This window comes from Mixophyes fleayi, chromosome 7 (assembly GCF_038048845.1).
Source record: "Mixophyes fleayi isolate aMixFle1 chromosome 7, aMixFle1.hap1, whole genome shotgun sequence".
Classification (NCBI taxonomy): domain Eukaryota; kingdom Metazoa; phylum Chordata; class Amphibia; order Anura; family Limnodynastidae; genus Mixophyes; species Mixophyes fleayi.
The window spans coordinates 553,130-572,775 of NC_134408.1; the positions used below are offsets into that span (position 1 = coordinate 553,130).

The 19,646-nt window shown below is 50.7% G+C and overlaps 3 protein-coding genes across 5 annotated transcripts in view; 2 read left to right on the top strand and 1 right to left on the bottom strand.

Moving 5' to 3' along the window:
- The window catches only part of RUSF1 (RUS family member 1), a 56,379-nt gene extending 54,729 nt beyond the window's left edge, over positions 1-1,650 (bottom strand). Inside the window, exons 1-2 of one of the 3 annotated variants that reach the window (XM_075178711.1) lie at positions 1,550-1,650; positions 206-385 (exon numbers count right to left, since the gene is read on the bottom strand). In XM_075178711.1, the coding sequence (XP_075034812.1) occupies positions 206-373 (168 nt within the window). In that variant the 5' untranslated portion in view covers positions 374-385; positions 1,550-1,650. Of the gene's footprint in view, positions 1-205; positions 386-1,393; positions 1,413-1,543 lie in introns of those variants that run through there. The other 2 variants (XM_075178712.1, XM_075178713.1) reach the window with 2 other exon arrangements.
- Positions 1,651-1,714: 64 nt separating this feature from the next.
- PRR14 (proline rich 14) lies at positions 1,715-10,447 on the top strand. The gene is made up of 9 exons (XM_075178710.1): positions 1,715-1,877; positions 3,397-3,565; positions 4,089-4,126; positions 4,309-4,376; positions 5,461-6,076; positions 6,616-6,739; positions 6,838-6,953; positions 7,948-8,019; positions 9,990-10,447. Exons 1-9 carry the CDS (start codon positions 1,825-1,827, stop codon positions 10,252-10,254), a joined length of 1,521 nt encoding a protein of 506 aa, XP_075034811.1. The 5' UTR covers positions 1,715-1,824; the 3' UTR covers positions 10,255-10,447.
- A 6,519-nt stretch (positions 10,448-16,966) lies between these two features.
- The window catches only part of FBRS (fibrosin), a 16,199-nt gene continuing 13,519 nt past the window's right edge, over positions 16,967-19,646 (top strand). The window contains exon 1 of the mRNA XM_075180585.1: positions 16,967-17,997. Within this exon, the coding sequence (XP_075036686.1) occupies positions 17,738-17,997 (260 nt within the window). The 5' untranslated portion in view covers positions 16,967-17,737. The remainder of the gene's footprint in view (positions 17,998-19,646) is intronic.

Below are 19,646 nucleotides of genomic sequence, written 5' to 3' on the forward strand. Positions count from 1 at the left end.
CAGGTCGATGGGAGGGGCCAGGGACAGGCAGGTCGATGGGAGGGGCCAGGGACAGGCAGGTCGATGGGAGGGGCCAGGGACAGGCAGGTCGATGGGAGGGGCCATGCGGGTCAATGGGAGGGGCCAGGCGGGTCAATGGGAGGGGCCAGGGAAAATCAGTGCAATATGATCACATTTACACTAGACACCAACCAAAAATTCTCACCACAAAACAGTCTCTTATAGAGCGGTAGTGTTGCTGTGTATGGGGTCTCTCACATGAGATGGTCCCATCCTCGTGCTGCATATACTTCTGAATGCTGCCCGACCCATAGCGCTCCGTGCAGACAACAGCCGAGTCCTCCGATGTCCACGCAGACCCCCGCTGTGACATCAGCACGGCCACCTGAAACCAGAAAAATGCTTAAGCCTGCGGCGTCCTCACACTCACTCACCCCACAACGACCTCACACTCACCGACCCCACACTCACTGACCCCACAACGACCTCACACTCACTGACCCCACAACGACCTCACACTCACCGACCCCACACTCACCGACCCCACAACGACCTCACTCTCACCGACCCCACAACGACCCCACACTCACTGACCCCACAACGACCTCACACTCACTGACCCCACAACGACCTCACACTCACCGACCCCACACTCACCGACCCCACAACGACCTCACACTCACCGACCTCACACTCTCCGACCCCACACCGACCCCACAACGACCTCACTCTCACCGACCCCACAACGACCTCACACTCACCGACCTCACACTCTCCGACCCCACACCGACCCCACAACGACCTCACACTCACCGACCCCACACTCACCGACCCCACAACGACCTCACTCTCACCGACCCCACAACGACCTCACACTCACCGACCTCACACTCTCCGACCCCACACCGACCCATCACCGCCCCCTTAAAGTCCTCACACTCACCGACCTCACACCGCCCCCTTAAAGTCCTCACACTCACCGACCCCACAACGACCTCACACTCACCGACCTCACACTCACCGACCCCACAACGACCTCACACTCACCGACCCCACAACGACCTCACACTCACCGACCCCACAACGACCTCACACTCACCGACCCCACAACGACCTCACACTCACCGACCCCACAACGACCTCACACTCACCGACCTCACACTCACCGACCTCACACTCACCGACCTCACACTCACCGACCCCACAACGACCTCACACTCACCGACCCCACAACGACCCATCACCGCCCCCTTAAAGTCCTCACACTAACACTCTCACCGACCCCACAACGACCTCACACTCACCGACCCCACAACGACCTCACACTCACCGACCCCACAACGACCTCACACTCACCGACCCCACAACGACCTCACACTCTCCGACCCCACACCGACCCATCACCGCCCCCTTAAAGTCCTCACACTAACACTCTCACCGACCCCACAACGACCTCACTCTCAATGACCTCACTCTCACCGACCTCACACTCACCGCCCCCTTAAAGTCCTCACACTAACACTCTCACCGACCTCACACTCACACTCACACTCAGACTATACTCAAACAGATGACACCTGAGCTGCCGGTGACACGTGGACGTATGAGACGCGCTGATTGGTACAAGGTGTCATGTGATAGAAGATCCGTGACGTCATTGTCGAAGTTGCGCTGATTGGTCGCGAGTCTTCCTCTTGCCGCTGTCGCACAAAGTGCGTCATAACAGGAAGAGGCGGGGCACTGACCGGAAGTGTATACTGGGAACCTCCAGCACGTTGTGACGTCATCGCCAGGTGCTGAGTCGATTATTATCGTCACTGTGTGATGTCAGAGAAGGACAGAGCGCGTCATCACCGGCGGAGGGCGCTCGTCTACCGGTCAGTGACCCGCGGGGCGCCCCGTGTACCCCTATATGTGCCCTGTGTACCCCTATGTGTCCTGTGTACCCCTATGTGCCCTGTATGTGTCCTGTGTACCCCTATGTATCCTGTATGTGCCCTGTGTACCCCTATGTATCCTGTATGTGTCCTGTGTACCCCTATGTACCCTGTATGTGTCCTGTGTACCCCTATGTATCCTGTATGTGCCCTGTGTACCCCTATGTGCCCTGTGTACCCCTATGTACCCTGTATGTATCCTGTGTACCCCTATGTGCCCTGTATGTGTCCTGTGTACCCCTATGTACCCTGTATGTATCCTGTGTACCCCTATGTGCCCTGTATGTGTCCTGTGTACCCCTATGTATCCTGTATGTGCCCTGTGTACCCCTATGTGCCCTGTGTACCCCTATGTACCCTGTATGTATCCTGTGTACCCCTATGTGTCCTGTGTACCCCTATGTGTCCTGTGTACCCCTATGTGCCCTGTATGTGTCCTGTGTACCCCTATGTACCCTGTATGTATCCTGTGTACCCCTATGTATCCTGTATGTGTCCTGTGTACCCCTATGTATCCTGTATGTGTCCTGTGTACCCCTATGTATCCTGTATGTGTCCTGTGTACCCCTATGTATCCTGTATGTGTCCTGTGTACCCCTATGTATCCTGTATGTGTCCTGTGTACCCCTATGTACCCTGTATGTGTCCTGTGTACCCCTATGTATCCTGTATGTGCCCTGTGTACCCCTATGTGCCCTGTATGTGCCCTGTGTACCCCTATGTGCCCTGTATGTGTCCTGTGTACCCGTATGTGCCCTGTGTACCCCCGTGCACCCCTATGTGCCCTGTATGTGTCCTGTGTACCCCTATGTGCCCTGTATGTGTCCTGTGTACCCCTATGTGCCCTGTATGTGTCCTGTGTACCCGTATGTGCCCTGTATGTGTCCTGTGTACCCGTATGTGCCCTGTATGTGTCCTGTGTACCCTGTATGTGTCCTGTATGTGCCCTGTGTACCCCTATGTATCCTGTATGTGCCCTGTGTACCCCTATGTGCCCTGTGTACCCCTATGTGCCCTGTGTACCCCTATGTATCCTGTATGTGCCCTGTGTACCCCTATGTATCCTGTATGTGCCCTGTGTACCCCTATGTGCCCTGTATGTGTCCTGTGTACCCCTATGTGTCCTGTGTACCCCTATGTGCCCTGTATGTGTCCTGTGTACCCCTATGTGCCCTGTGTACCCCTATGTATCCTGTATGTGTATCTTACATGTTCTCTTTACACCCGTTTCCCTCCACAGTCCCTTTAACTGCTTCCTGAGATCGCCTCACTAGCTCTCAATCTTCAGGGGTCACATTGTTGATACTTTATTCAGGCTCTCTAGTAGTTATAGGACTGTAAGTCATGCTGGGAGTTGTAGTTTCACAAATTATAGCTCTGATGTTTGTGTTTTGTTGATTATATCTTTTGTCATATTAAATTAATCTATTTATCACCAGATTTTCCCACCTCATTACAGTCCTTCCACCAGTGATTCATTCAGGACGCCCCCCGTCCATCAGAATGACTTATGCCTGGTACACACAAGTCCTGCAAAGCATTGGGGGCCCAGGAACCTGGTGACGTCCCCACTGGAGAGAGAGACAAAGAGGCTACTGTCTGTGCAGCTGTCAGACATTGCGCAGGAGGTGGGTGTTTTTATGGGTTTGCTTAAACCTTGCTTTGCTCACACTAGTACATTCCGTTACATACATTGTGTATGTGAGAATTTATGAATTATCTATAAACTATCTGACCACAGAAGGCTCATAAAAAAACCTGTTGATGTCTTCAGATGGATGGAATCGATACCTTAACCGGTGGTGTAATAAATTTTACACCAATTTTAATCGTATCTTTTGATGTTAAATGAGGTTTAAAAGATTATTTGTTATTTTGGGGGTCGCTGCTCATTTTAAGTACAGGCATCCTAGTAAATAAAAAGAAACTTTTATTTCATCTAATCCTCGTTCATAGTCTTTTTTGAGTTTTTGATGAGTCTGCAATGGTGACTCCAGCTTTATACGGACCTATACAGTAACTATGGGGCTCTCAGACAGGTCAGGAGAGTCCCTGCTAATTAGAGGGTATCTCTGGGACTGCGCGGCGTAGGATACGCTGATACGTTGCTGATCATATCTATTATTACCTGACGGCTTTTTCTTTCTGCAGGTGGAGCCGTTCCATCTGAAGACGCCACCTGAACACCGGTATGAACACAAACTAGGTTCTATATCTCCTACATACAGCGGAGGCGGCTGTTCTGTGACATCACAGAGACACTGCTTGACTAGGATTCTCTGACTCCCCTGTGTGTAGGGGACGGGTTCACTTTAATGTGTGAGCATTTACAGGCAGGGAAAAACGTTTCTCACCAGCTCTTTCATTGCAGAACATCCCTGGCTGATGATTGGGGGCTGTGCAGCAGTCTGAACCCCAAGATCTCATGTAATGATCCGGGTAAGTGATTAGTGTAACTAGCGCACAATAAAAGGCTTTTGTGATGGGCTAACTGTGCCAGCCAGTCTTTGGTGGTCTCTTTCTCACCGTCCATAACAGACTGTTACTGGCTACTCCTACTGGTGTCACCTGCAACCAGACACTCGCCAACTGCGCAGTAGTAGTAGGAGCATCTAGTTGCCTTCACACGGCGCCTAGAGCCGCTTACTACTTTATTTTAAGTCACTTTATTTATTAAATTTGACGTTTAACGGTAAACAAACAAGAATAGGCATACAAAAGTCACATAGGCATGATGCAGGAGGTACCAAGCTCCCCACACTTTATGAAAGGAAGCCACAACTTTATTCTGGAGACTAGTTATATATTCCATGTGGGACACAAGCCCTATAAGAGTGACTACCACCTGGCACGATTGGGGGGGGGGGGGGGGGGGGGTTGTTTTTTCCCCAGTTCCGAGCTACCTGGAACAACGTAGGAGTTGTGCAGGATAAGCTTATTGTGGCGTAGTCAATATATGGAATGGGGGCACACCAGAGGAGATTGGCAGCAGTCAAAGTGAGGCTGAGCCCGGTAACATCTGCAATAAGAGAACGGATATCGGCCCGAAAGGAACACAGTGCCGGGCACATCCACCATGTGTGTATGAAGTCTCCCCGCTGGTCACGCTGCCACCCGCTTACTTCTTATTGTTTGGTCACAGGATACAGCAATAGGCGTCGGGCACAATCTTCAAGCAGCGATGTTCATTACTCAGTGGTCCTTACAAGGACCGTTACACACTAGTTAGAGGTACTAGTGATCATCCAGAAGTACACATGGTATATACAGATGGGGGAAAATTTGTTGGTACCCTTTCAGGAGAAAGGAACCACCCATATTTTTATCTGAAATAACTTGAAACAGACACAAGTAATTGGTGTCCATTATTGTTTACTCCATATTCAATAGAAATCGGACTCTGCATTTCAATTTTGATTCAACAGAATATTTTAAATATGATGATTTAGGTGATTTCTATTGCTGTTATTTATATCTGGTGTTTTCTACTATTCCCTTATTTAGTCTTTTTTTCTTTTGGCAGATGCTTCAGTTTTCACCCATACACCCAGAAAAGACTCTTCTCAGCCACCCGCTCTCTCTCCTCCCAAAGTGCATGGGTGGGGTTTGGGTCCCCTCTTTCACAGTGTCCGCTCCAAGTTGGAGAGCTTTGCCGAGATCTTTCTCACCCCTATTAAAAGTGGAAGGGACCCACCGGTCTCAACGAACAGTGTCCAACAGGAAGGGCCAGCACAAGCTCAGGAAGATGGTCCTCTTGCCGGAGACGTCTACAAGCCAGACGGAGGCTCTGAATCCCCTGTACGCCCTGCAGCAGATGTGCTGAGAGTATGGGATGCGGAGGATAAACCTTCAACCCCTCCAGTATCCACAACGGACACTTACCTTCAGCTAGAGATAACCCGTCCACCCCTTCAGCGTTGCCTGTCTTGTCCCTTGTTGCCCCTCAGACAGCACGTGCGGAGGCACAGCTTAGAGAAGGTGGAGAAGAGCAGTGAGCAGTCTTCCTGCAGGAGGCGACGGCACAGTCTGGGCTCTGTGGACGATTGCAGGAGCCAGTCTCCCATCTTCTTCAACTGCCTTAGGAAAGAGAAGCATCCCTTTGTTCTATGGCAAGGAAATGTACTGCAACATCTGCATAGGTAACAAATCTGTCATTTACATTGCACCAACAGGGGGCGCTCTAACTCCAAATCGTGTGCTCAATACACAATCTGTAAAGGCATTAGTTCTTCTCTCCAGAACGGCGTCACTTCCATTAATTGTACTTTCCCACTTTAGCTGCAATTCCTGGAGTTTACTGAAAGAGAATAGCATCACAGGGAGGGTCGTAGCCGGGGGTAAGGCTGTCATAGGCAGAAAGGGGGTGGAGAGGGGCATCAGAGGCGGCGAGGGGCGTAGCCGAGGGGGCTGTCTTAGGCAGAAAGTGGGCGGGGTGTTGCAGGCAGAGAGAGGGTGGAAGGATGTTGCCTCGTTCTTTGTTGGTTTTGTCTATTTTGAGTTCTTCCTCCATTATGTGTTTCTCCTGCCTTGTTATTGTGCAGTGTCTTTCTTGCTCCCTGTGTCTGCACTCTGTGGTGGTGGCCGTGGCGCACTCTCTTTCTCTCTGTTGCCCTCTGACACCACCCCATCGCTTTCTCACAATCTGTCTCCACCCCGTGTTTTGATCCCCTCCATCCAGTTCGGTCCACAATGAGCAGTCTCCTCCCAACCTCTGCTTGGACAAGGATAGAGTGAGAGAACCGGGCGTCAGTGGAGGTGAATGCCAGGTAGCAGAGGAACCTCTTCCTGGTTCTGGGGTCAAGGTGAGAAATTGGACGTTAAGGGAAGAGAATGGTACTTGTAGGCATTGAGAAGAAGGCCGTATTTGGTGTCACTAATCGCAGTTTTACTTCTCACCCAGAATCGGGAGATTTTTCATTGTGCCAAAGAGAGTAAAGTCTCCAACATTCAGATACGGAAACGAGCACTAAGACAAGAAGGGAACCTGACTCCGCTGGGCCTTCCTAAACGTGTCCGGTAAGAGCACGCGCCATGTACGGTGTTTGGTAAGGGCGCTGGTGTATCGCCATCCGTATCTGAAGCTGAGGTATCTCAAAGGATGAATGATATACATCTAGTTACTGATATTATGACTAATTGGCTGGTAGTGTTTAGTCAGTCTCAGCCAGAATAGTGACCAACACACGAGCTATCGCCCGGTGACCCAGATACCATACAGGCCTGACCTTTGGGTGCACGGCGAGATGTGTATGTGTGTGTGTGTGTGTGTGTGTGTGTGTGTGTGTGTGTGTGTGTGGTAAACGTATTGTATTGCAATGTTTATTATGAGATTCAGATATTATGTGAAAACCTCGTTAATTGGCAGCTGATTCACAATGAGTTCCTCTTGCACTGTAGTCACCAAGACCAAAGGCAGGGGCCATAACCCCGACATATAGGCCCCATTTTTTCCACATTTTGTGGCAGTGATCTCTGTAGAACGTCGGTGGGACTCCTAGATTTTAATTGAATTTACACCTTTTGTAGATCGGACATCATTAGAACATAGTGACTATTGCTTCTCATAGATTCGGAGCTGCCTGTTTATGACCAATCAATGTGATATCTCTCCGGTCGGTTAGACGTCGCGTACCAGTGACCCTACAGCTAGTTCTAGGTAGCGTCCACGCGACAGGGTATCTTTCCAGCAGCAACACTCACATGTGCGGTGAGAATTTTCGCATCTCTCATAGACTGTTCCTTGTCTGTGTATGGGGGGGGTGTGTTCAGTGTTAATCTGCATGGTTGCTCCCAGTTATATTGCAGAGTACAGTTGTATAGTCAGTTTGCCAAATGCCCTATAAATAAATGAATTTTTTAGATGAAAGAGGTGAACATAAATGTTGGGAGGCACATAACAAAACCTGTCCCCCTTGTATCCTGTATTTGTAGTGTTCCTCGGTCTTGCTTTCATACAGCAATGCATTTAGGGAATTTACCAGACAGTCTTGGTTTTTTTTTGTGTTTACAGATTGCATAAAGAAGACTTTAGCCTGGAAGAGATCTACACAAACAAAAACTACCACACCCCTACAGAGAAAAGGTCAGAACGTTGGCTTAATGCCAAACCGCTTGCTGAAGGAGTGCAAGCAATTTGGGGATAAGGCAAACCAGATAGGCCAATTGGGGGGGGGGGTTAGGGTCGAGGTTAGGTGAGTGGAGAACCCGGGAGGAAGGGTCAGAGGTGCATGGCTAGCCCTATATGGAGTGGTGGGTTAGGGTCGAGGTTAGGTGAGTGGAGAACCCAGGAGGAAGGGTCAGAGGTGCATGGTTAGCCCTATATGGAGTGGTGGGTTAGGGTCGAAGTTAGGTGAGTGGAGAACCCGGGAGGAAGGGTCAGAGGTGCATGGTTAGCCCTATATGGAGTGGTGGGTTAGGGTAGAGGTTAGGTGAGTGGAGAACCCAGGAGGAAGGGTCAGAGGTGCATGGTTAGCCCTATATGGAGTGGTGGGTTAGGGTCGAGGTTAGGTGAGTGGAGAACCCGGGAGGAAGGGTCAGAGGTGCATGGTTAGCCCTATATGGAGTGGTGGGTTAGGGTAGAGGTTAGGTGAGTGGAGAACCCGGGAGGAAGGGTCAGAGGTGCATGGCTAGCCCTATATGGAGTGGTGGGTTAGGGTCGAGGTTAGGTGAGTGGAGAACCCAGGAGGAAGGGTCAGAGGTGCATGGTTAGCCCTATATGGAGTGGTGGGTTAGGGTCGAAGTTAGGTGAGTGGAGAACCCGGGAGGAAGGGTCAGAGGTGCATGGTTAGCCCTATATGGAGTGGTGGGTTAGGGTAGAGGTTAGGTGAGTGGAGAACCCGGGAGGAAGGGTCAGAGGTGCATGGCTAGCCCTATATGGAGTGGTGGGTTAGGGTCGAGGTTAGGTGAGTGGAGAACCCAGGAGGAAGGGTCAGAGGTGCATGGTTAGCCCTATATGGAGTGGTGGGTTAGGGTCGAGGTTAGGTGAGTGGAGAACCCGGGAGGAAGGGTCAGAGGTGCATGGTTAGCCCTATATGGAGTGGTGGGTTAGGGTCGAGGTTAGGTGAGTGGAGAACCCAGGAGGAAGGGTCAGAGGTGCATGGTTAGCCCTATATGGAGTGGTGGGTTAGGGTCGAGGTTAGGTGAGTGGAGAACCCGGGAGGAAGGGTCAGAGGTGCATGGTTAGCCCTATATGGAGTGGTGGGTTAGGGTAGAGGTTAGGTGAGTGGAGAACCCGGGAGGAAGGGTCAGAGGTGCATGGTTAGCCCTATATGGAGTGGTGGGTTAGGGTCGAGGTTAGGTGAGTGGAGAACCCAGGAGGAAGGGTCAGAGGTGCATGGTTAGCCCTATATGGAGTGGTGGGTTAGGGTCGAGGTTAGGTGAGTGGAGAACCCGGGAGGAAGGGTCAGAGGTGCATGGTTAGCCCTATATGGAGTGGTGGGTTAGGGTAGAGGTTAGGTGAGTGGAGAACCCGGGAGGAAGGGTCAGAGGTGCATGGTTAGCCCTATATGGAGTGGTGGGTTAGGGTCGAGGTTAGGTGAGTGGAGAACCCGGGAGGAAGGGTCAGAGGTGCATGGTTAGCCCTATATGGAGTGGTGGGTTAGGGTCGAGGTTAGGTGAGTGGAGAACGCGGGAGGAAGGGTCAGAGGTGCATGGTTAGCCCTATATGGAGTGGTGGGTTAGGGTCGAAGTTAGGTGAGTGGAGAACCCGGGAGGAAGGGTCAGAGGTGCATGGCTAGCCTTAATGAGTTAGTAGGTAGATGGAAAGCCCCGGGAGGGGATGGGGAAGCCATACAAACCTCTGGGGTTAGGTGTGTTAGAAAGTGAGTGGCGATGGGGTGGTGGAATCAAGTCAACCACTGGATGGTAGTGGGTTAGGAGAGGTAGAGATGAGTGCAGTGTCCGGAAGGTTCAGGTGCAGAGATAGCCCTAGGAGGGGTAGCCCGGTAAACTTTTATAGAAGTACATCATTTTATTCTTTTGTCTTCTCCATACTTGGTGTCTCCTATGTTTTTCTTTGTTCACCATTCCCTTTGTTTATCCTTTTTCAATCAGAAAATTTGAAACCATATTTGAAGAACCAATAATGAAGGGTGGTGCGCTAATCCTTACAAGTCAACGCCCATTGCGACGGATTATGGTATTTAAGGATGGCAGTGCTGCTCCACGCAAGCGTAGAAGGAAAGGGAAAGGAGCGGGTCGCAGCCGTAAGTGTACGACGAGTCGCGTGGGGGAGAACGTTGACTGTGAACTGTTATTGCGACACAAAATGAGCCAGCTAGAGGCCGCACTGCAAGAAGAGGAAATGACGGATTACTAGCAAGTGCCGACCCTGCACCCAAGTGTCCTTATGTTGCCTTCATACTCTGATTTGTGGCTCCATGTTCTGTTGGTCATTATATATACTGTATGTGAAACCAGTCTTCCCTGTAAGCTCATTGACCCTTCACCTTAGAGCGGAGATTGTTTGTTTGTAAATTCTTGTTCAGAATAAATAATATGCAGACTTGTGATTGTTGGTGTATTGTGTTATCTCTGATTTCTCATAGTTGGATTCACACGCGTTTTCTTTCTGTACATGGTACCAGTACCATCTGTAATGGACCAGATCCCAGTCACATGGCTGCTACCACTTCTCGGTCATTGCTAAAAGATCCAATTCTGCTGTCCAGATGTTGTCACTACCGCTGGGGAGGAGATGGTGAAGGGTACACATTAGATGGGGTGGTAAGGGACCAAATACCATTACTCTGGATGCGCTTTATATGTACTTGATCTTCCCTGGCACAGAGGCGTTATTGGTTGTCATCATCATCCGCAGCTATTTATATAGCACCACTAATTCCGCAGCGCTGTACAGAGAACTCGCATCGGTTCCTGCTCCATTGGAGCTTACAGTCTTAATTCCTTAATGCACACACAGACTGGGAGAAACTAAGGGCAATTTAATAGCAGCTAATTAATTTACTAGTGTGTTTCTTTTGGCGTGTGGGAAGAAACCGGAGCACCCACAGGAAGAACATACAAACTCCACACAGATAAGGCCATGGTCAGGTATGGAGAAGAAGATTTTGCCAGCAGTGGTGTGTGGTGCTGGCAGAGCTCATGGGTCGCCTGCCAATCATGTAGTACCAGAAGAAGGAAGGTGGTGGTAAGTTCTGTGTCCCATGCAACTTCCTCCCTCTATGTGGGGGCTTCCTAGACCATAGGTTTTAAGAAATAATTCCTAATAATACTCAACTAACTAGTTGTTGGACCAGAGCATTCTTCAATTACCTGACCAAGACCTTGTAATAAAGATGGAATCCTCGTGGGCAGCATTTACTATATTCTTATATCTTTAGTGGTGACCTACTCCCCTCTGCCAGACGATGTAACCTGCTGTCATTAGAGTGTATGACTAACCGATCGCACATACTCTGGTAGTCTACTTCACCGCACGAGGACAGCCGCTACGGGGGAATGTAGGGTAAACCAGTAACACTAAATAGATGTTTTCATTTTGTACCTGATACTAGTTTTTTTGGATTGGGGCCTGACCCAGAGGCTTGTCTGCATCTAGTGGGGTAAGGTTGAGCAGAGTAGAGAAGGTTTTAACCTGCCTTTAAAACGCTCCATACAAACCACGTGGGATTCTGAAATGGTCCACTAAGGGTAGTTTATCTAGAGATCCCCCGAAATGAACAGCTGTTAGGGGCTCTCGTGGGGCCTAGAACAGACTGGCTCTAATCAGGATATGGTTTAAGTATGTATCTGTGGCTGGATCATTTATAAATAACTTATAATTTAAATATATTTATACAATTCGCACAGTGCGACAATTTTATATCGTTGTAAATGTACTGATTTCTGAGGTAGTGATTTCTGATGCAGTAGGCATTTGTTTGAGGAAATCTGTGTAGCTTCAAGAGGAAATACTTATTAAGGCTCATTAGACCTTCTTCATGTTAAGTGACAAACACCTGCTTTAGTCTGAATGCACTGTATCTTAGAACCTGTCTGAATAATGTAACCAGCAAGTTTTAGGATATAACAGATTGGTGTAAATTTTGTTAACTTTGCATTGCATTTAAATCCAAGTTTGGAGAACATATTGCATCCTGATCCAAAATATCTGATGTAATATCTGTCTTCACAGAGCCATCTAGGATTAGGGGGCGGTGTTACACCCTGTTCATATGTGTGTCAGAATGTGTATTAAAGGAGCGCTGTTTCACCATGTAATGTATTATACCATCTGTATCTTCTGGAAATCACTAGTACCACAAACTAGTGTAACTGTCCTTATTGGGACACTGGAGCTTATAAAACATCACTGCTTCATCACAGACCCCCCTGTCTGTTGTGCTGCTTGAACCGGCTGGGCTCCCCTTTTCTTTATCCCAAATGCGCCTTCTAACCGCAGTAGGAGGGGCTTTTGCTGCTGCCACCACTATGCTCCTTTGTGGCACCTAGATCCATGTCCTTCTGGGTAACTCGCTGGTAGTGTACACCTGGCTGGTACCCCTGACCTTTAGCCTTCAGATCAGGGAGCTGTGGATGGTCCCTCCTGGCTTATCACACTGACCAGAGCTGCAGGTAGCGGGCAGAGCGGTGGTACTGGATGCTGGGTCCCAACCTCAGAACAGCCGGATAATTGATTACATTGGTCTAATCTGCAGTTAGAGGGGCACAATTTGGGATAAAGAAAGGGGGGACGCTGGCATGGCAAGCCCAGCCAGTCCCCTGCAACCACAGTCAGGGTGGCATAGGAGGTCCATCCAGTCACAGTATCAATGTACAATCTATAGGTTTTTTTACAGGCTATGTAATTTGTAACTTTCTTTGTGGAGCAGAGAAGGGTACAGGGATTTGCTATCGTACCAGACCTTGGGATGTACCTGTTAATCCAATCCAAGTGTTTGTAGGCATGGGAAGGCGTCCTCTCTATTTTACCATCCTGGTGTTATATCAGCAATTCTACAGACCTAGAAACTTTCATCTAAACAGGAAGCCAGTGGAAGGCTGGGAGCTTCCTGTAATGCAAATAAATGGTATAGAAGATATTTTCCGGGTTTAGAATTGGGCATACCCATTAGTGAGCCTTTTAAAGCGCTCCCACAGACCAATGTTTTTAGGTACGGAGAGGTCCTAATAGCTCAAAATACGCAGAACTGACAAAACGGTTCTCGCATTAATTAGTGACCCTGGTTGGATAGTATCATGGAATCCCGAGATGCTGTGATTATGTGTACAGCCATGGCATAGGGATAGCTAGGGGCATAAACCTTGACCAGCAGAATGAGCTTTATTCCTCGGATCGGTAAGAAGCACAATTTATGTCTAGTCGTTTTGTGCAGATTAATAAATGTTTGCATTAAGTGATTCCACCTATAGTAAACCTATTGGCGTCCTGGTAAAGTGATATCACGGGTAATTTAGAATAAGTAGTCAGAATAACCACAGAATGATTAATGTGAGTCACAATGGTCCTTGTTAAAACAAGGCAAAACTTTATAATGGTCCTAACCGGCAGACTATAGTTCAGGCAGACGTCTTGTGAATGTAGTAAGTGTCGCCTCTTAGCTGGAATCACTTAGAGTAGGGTTGAGCCCAGAATTACCGTAAGTCCTCACTGAGCTCCTGTGCTGTCACTCTCAGAAGGCCATGCACCTCCAAGAGTGCACCCAGTACAGGCTTACTGACATATCTCTGGGCCGAGTGGTCCCCCCCATTATATGTTTTCCCCTCTGTGCTCCCCCATCACGTTACATTTCCCCCCTCTCATGTTACATGTCCCCCCCCTCTCACGTTACATGTCCCCCCCCCTCTCATGTAACATGTCCCCCTCCTCTCACCGTTACATGTCCCCCTCCTCTCACGTTACATGTCCCCCCCCTCTCACGTTACATGTCCCCCCCCTCTCATGTAACATGTCCCCCCCCTCTCATGTAACATGTCCCCCTCCTCTCACGTTACATGTCCCCCCCCTCTCACGTTACATGTCCCCCCCCTCTCACGTTACATGTCCCCCCCCTCTCATGTAACATGTCCCCCCCCTCACGTTACATGTCCCCCCCCCTCTGTGCTCCCCCATCACGTTACATTTCCCCCCTCTCACGTTACATGTCCCCCTCCTCTCACGTTACATGTCCCCCTCCTCTTATGTTACATGTCCCCCCCCCTCTGTGCTCCCCCATCACGTTACATTTCCCCCCTCTCACGTTACATGTCCCCCCCCTCTCATGTTACATGTCCCCCCCCCCTCTGTGCTCCCCCATCACGTTACATTTCCCCCCCTCTCATGTTACATGTCCCCCTCCTCTCACGTTACATGTCCCCCCCCTCTGTGCTCCCCCATCACGTTACATTTCCCCCCTCTCACGTTACATGTCCCCCCCCTCTCATGTTACATGTCCCCCCCTCTCATGTTACATGCCCCCCCCCCTCTGTGCTCCCCCATCACGTTACATTTCCCCCCCTCTCATGTTACATGTCCCCCCCTCTCACGTTACATGTCCCCCCCCTCTTATGTTACATGTCCCCCCCCTCTCATGTTACATGTCCCCCTCCTCTCACGGTACATGTCCCCCCCCCTCTCATGTTACATGTCCCCCCCCTCTGTGCTCCCCCATCACGTTACATGTCCCCCCCTCTCACGTTACATGTCCCCCCCTCTCATGTTACATGTCCCCCCCCTCTGTGCTCCCCCATCACGTTACATGTCCCCCCCTCTCATGTTACATGCCCCCCCCCCTCTGTGCTCCCCCATCACGTTACATTTCCCCCCCTCTCACGGTACATGTCCCCCCCTCACGTTACATGTCCCCCCCCTCTTATGTTACATGTCCCCCCCCCTCTGTGCTCCCCCATCACGTTACATGTCCCCCCCTCTCACGTTACATGTCCCCCCCCTCTCATGTTACATGCCCCCCCCCTCTGTGCTCCCCCATCACGTTACATTTCCCCCCCTCTCACGGTACATGTCCCCCCCCTCTTATGTTACATGTCCCCCCCCCTCTGTGCTCCCCCATCACGTTACATGTCCCCCCCTCTCACGTTACATGTCCCCCCCTCTCACGTTACATGTCCCCCCCCTCTCATGTTACATGCCCCCCCCCTCTGTGCTCCCCCATCACGTTACATTTCCCCCCTCTCACGGTACATGTCCCCCCCCTCTTATGTTACATGTCCCCCCCCCTCTGTGCTCCCCCATCACGTTACATTTCCCCCCCTCTCATGTTACATGTCCCCCCTCCTCTCACGTTACATGTCCCCCCCCCTCTCACGTTACATGTCCCCCCCCCTCTCACGTTACATGCCCCCCCCCTCTCACGTTACATGCCCCCCCCCCTCTGTGCCCCCCTTCTAACGTCACATGTTTCCCCTACTTGTCCCATAACATCCTCTGGTCATGTGACGAGGTCATGGTGACGCCATGTTTGTGAAGCCCTTGTCTCTCAGGGAGGCGGTTGCTGGTAGGATGTACAGTCTCTGACGTGGTGGCCATTTTCCAGACGATAATTCTACAAGAAAATGGCGTTACCATTTTCTGTCTTACGTGTGACGTCAATGCGATGAGCACGTAGCACGCAGAGAGGAAGGCGGGGCCTGAAGAGAAAGGGAAAAGACCGGAGACAGGTCCAGGGGAGGTGGAGAGAGACACCCAGTGCCCCCCACCTCACCCAGACCCCGAGGGGACCCCCCCAGCTCAGGGATCAGAGGATCTTACAGGTGTCCTCGTCTCCAGGCGCTGCCCCCAACCGTCACTGGAGGTATCTGCTGCCCCCTCCCCTCTCCTCCCATCACTGGAGGTATCTGCCCCCCCCTCCCATCACTGAGGTATCTGCCCCCCACTCTCCTCCTCCCATCACTGGAGGTATCTGCCCCCCTCCTCCCATCACTGAGGTATCTGCCCCCACTCCCCTCCTCCACCACTGGAGGTATCTGCTGCCCCCTCCCCTCTCCTCCTCCCATCACTGGAGGTATCTGCCCCCCTCCTCCCATCACTGAGGTATCTGCCCCCCCCCTCCCATCACTGAGGTATCTGCCCCCACTCCCCTCCTCCCATCACTGGAGGTATCTGCCCCCCTCCTCCCATCACTGAGGTATCTGCCCCCCACTCCCCTCCTCCCATCACTGAGGTATCTGCCCCCCTCCTCCCATCACTGAGGTATCTGCCCCCCCCCCCTCTCATCACTGAGGTATCTGCTGCCCCCTCCCCTCTCCTCCCATCACTGGAGGTATCTGCCCCCCTCCTCCCATCACTGAGGTATCTGCCCCCCACTCCCCTCCTCCCATCACTGAGGTATCTGCCCCCCTCCTCCCATCACTGAGGTATCTGCCCCCCCCTCTCATCACTGAGGTATCTGCTGCCCCCTCCCCTCTCCTCCTCCCATCACTGGAGGTATCTGCCCCCCTCCTCCCATCACTGAGGTATCTGCCCCCCACTCCCCTCCTCCCATCACTGAGGTATCTGCCCCCCTCCTCCCATCACTGAGGTATCTGCCCCCCACTCCCCTCCTCCCATCACTGAGGTATCTGCCCCCTCCTCCCATCACTGGAGGTATCTGCCCCCCACTCCCCTCCTCCCATCACTGAGGTATCTGCCCCCCACTCCCCTCCTCCCATCACTGGAGGTATCTGCCCCCCCCCTCTCATCACTGAGGTATCTGCCCCCCACTACCCTCCTCCCATCACTGGAGGTATCTGCTGCTCCCCCCCCCTCTCCTCCCATCACTGGAGGTATCTGCCCCCCCCCTCTTCCCATCACTGGTTGTATCTTCTGCCCCCTTCCCCCCTCCCATCACTGAGGTATCTTCTGCCTCCTCCCATCACTTAAGGTATCTGACCCCTCCCCTCCTCCCATCACTGGAGGTATCTTCTGCCCCCCCCCCCCCCTCTCCTCCCTTCACTGGAGGTATCTTCTGCCCCCCCCCCCCTCTCCTCCCATCACTGGAGGTATCTGCTGTCCCCTCAACTCTTCCCATCATTGGAGGTATCTGCCCCCTCCCATCACTGAGGTATCTGCCCCCCTCCTCTCCTCCCATCACTGAGGTATCTGCTCCTCTCCTCCCATCACTGGAGGTATCTGCCCCCCTCCTCTCCTCCCATCACTGAGGTATCTGCTCCTCTCCTCCCATCACTGGAGGTATCTGCTGCCTCCTCCCTTCACATCACTGCAGGGATCTGCTGCCCCCTCCCCTCTTCCCATCATTGGAGGTATCTGCCCCCTCCCATCACTAAGGTATCTGCCCCCCTCCTCTCCTCCCATTACCGGGGTCTCTGCCCCTTCTCTTCCCATCACCTTTTCCGTCCTTCCATTTGAGGTGTCTCTCCTGCTGATCTCTCCATTACCTTGCAGTCCTCCCTGGGGTCCCCTGACTGGACGTCCTTAGCTAATCCCTTCTGTCTGCACATTTCTGGGGTGTTCTGTCTTTACAACCTCTCTTGGTCTCCTTCTGTTTTGCAGTGTTCCTATTATCTTTGGGACCGCTCCTATATGTTCTGAGGCTCCTGCAGATTTGTACCCCACCTTTCCTTCTTTGGTGACTTCTCAACAACTCTGTCCCATTTGGGAACTGCTGGTGTCCTCGCCACCCATCTCAGGGTCACTATCCACATGTCTCAGGTGTACAGGGCCCCTGCTTCTCAGGCTTGTTCTCAGGTGTAATGTTCTCTTTCCTGACACATACAGTTAGTCATCTCTGACATCACTCCCGTCCTCTCCATCCATTGCTCCCATTACATTGAGGAGCCTATTGTAGTCTGGTGATTACTTAGCAGATATGCTTTATCACGGAGGGTAGACGTCAGAAAAAGAAATGGAGGCTCTGCCCCACACTACCAGAGCCTTGTCTGGGCCCCGTCTCCCACGCAGGCGCTCCAAAGCCCAAAGAGACCGTCAGAGAGGCCCTTCGCCAACTAACTCCTTATCTTCAAGTCCTGAACCGGCAGTCTGGCCACGGCCACAGCGCAAGAAGAAGAGGCGGAAGAGAGGAGTAGAGGGCGCAGTCCTACGAGAAGAAGACCTCATTGATGGATTCTGTATAAGCAGCTATGGGAGTCTGGAAGCACTATGGGAGTCTGGAAGCCATGCAGGTGAGAGGGGTTCATGTGGGAGACTATGACTCCCCACCAATGAGAAATGGCATGTGGGGGTGGCGGGAGACAGCCCACAGGAGAGGAGCTAAGGAGCTACAGAGTATGCTGGTACTAATTATATATATATATATATATATATATATTAGGTATGGGTCAGTGTATGGAGGTGATGCAGGAACAGTTAGTATGTATATGGAGGTATGGGTCAGTGTATGGAGGTGATGCAGGAACAGTTAGTATGTATATGGAGGTATGGGTCAGTGTATGGAGGTGATGCAGGAACAGTTAGTATGTATATAGAGGTATGGGTCAGTGTATGGAGGTGATGTAGGAACAGTTACTTATGTATATAGAGGTATGGGTCAGTGTATGGAGGTGATGCAGGAACAGTTACTATGTATATAGAGGTATGGGTCAGTGTATGGAGGTGATGCAGGAACAGTTAGTATATGTATATAGAGATATGGGTCAGGGTATGGAGGTGATGCAGGAACAGTTAGTATGTATATGGAGGTATGGGTCAGTGTATGGAGGCGATGCAGGAACAGTTACTATGTATATAGAGGTATGGGTCAGGGTATGGAGGTGATGCAAGAACAGTTACTATGTATATAGAGGTATGGGTCAGTGTATGGAGGTGATGCAGGAACAGTTACTATGTATATAGAGGTATGGGTCAGGGTATGGAGGTGATGCAGGAACAGTTACTATGTATATAGAGGTATGGGTCAGTATATGGAGGTGATGCAGGAACAGTTAGTATGTATATAGAGGTATGGGTCAGGGTATGGAGGTGATGCAGGAACAGTTACTATGATATAGAGATATGGGTCAGGGTATGGAGGTGATGTAGGAACAGTTACTATGTATATAGAGGTATGGGTCAGGGTATGGAGGTGATGCAGGAACAGTTACTATGTATATAGAGGTATGGGTCAGTGTATGGAGGTGATGCAGGAACAGTTAGTATGTATATGGAGGTGATGCAGGAACAGTTAGTATGTATATGGAGGTATGGGTCAGTGTATGGAGGTGATGCAGGAACAGTTACTATGTATATGGAGGTGATGCAGGAACAGTTAGTATGTTATGGAGGTATGGGTCAGTGTATGGAGGTGATGCAGGAACAGTTAGTATGTATATTAGAGATATGGGTCAGGGTATGGAGGTGATGCAGGAACAGTTAGTATGTATATAGAGATATGGGTCAGTGTATGGAGGTGATGCAGGAACAGTTACTATGTATATAGAGGTATGGGTCAGTATATGGAGGTGATGCAGGAACAGTTAGTATGTATATAGAGGTATGGGTCAGGGTATGGAGGTGATGCAGGAACAGTTACTATGTATATAGAGATATGGGTCAGGGTATGGAGGTGATGTAGGAACAGTTACTATGTATATAGAGGTATGGGTCAGGGTATGGAGGTGATGCAGGAAACAGTTACTATGTATATAGAGGTATGGGTCAGTGTATGGAGGTGATGCAGGAACAGTTAGTATGTATATGGAGGTGATGCAGGAACAGTTAGTATGTATATGGAGGTATGGGTCAGTGTATGGAGGTGATGCAGGAACAGTTACTATGTATATGGAGGTGATGCAGGAACAGTTAGTATGTATATGGAA

Coding starts and splice junctions, on each gene's coding strand:
- PRR14 (XM_075178710.1), top strand. CDS start 1,825: ATGTCAGAGAAGGACAGAGCGCGTCATCACCGGCGGAGGGCGCTCGTC. Junction 1,878..3,396: donor CGGAGGGCGCTCGTCTACCG/GTCAGTGACCCG, acceptor ACCTCATTACAG/TCCTTCCACCAGTGATTCAT. Junction 6,077..6,615: donor GTACTGCAACATCTGCATAG/GTAACAAATCTG, acceptor CCCTCCATCCAG/TTCGGTCCACAATGAGCAGT.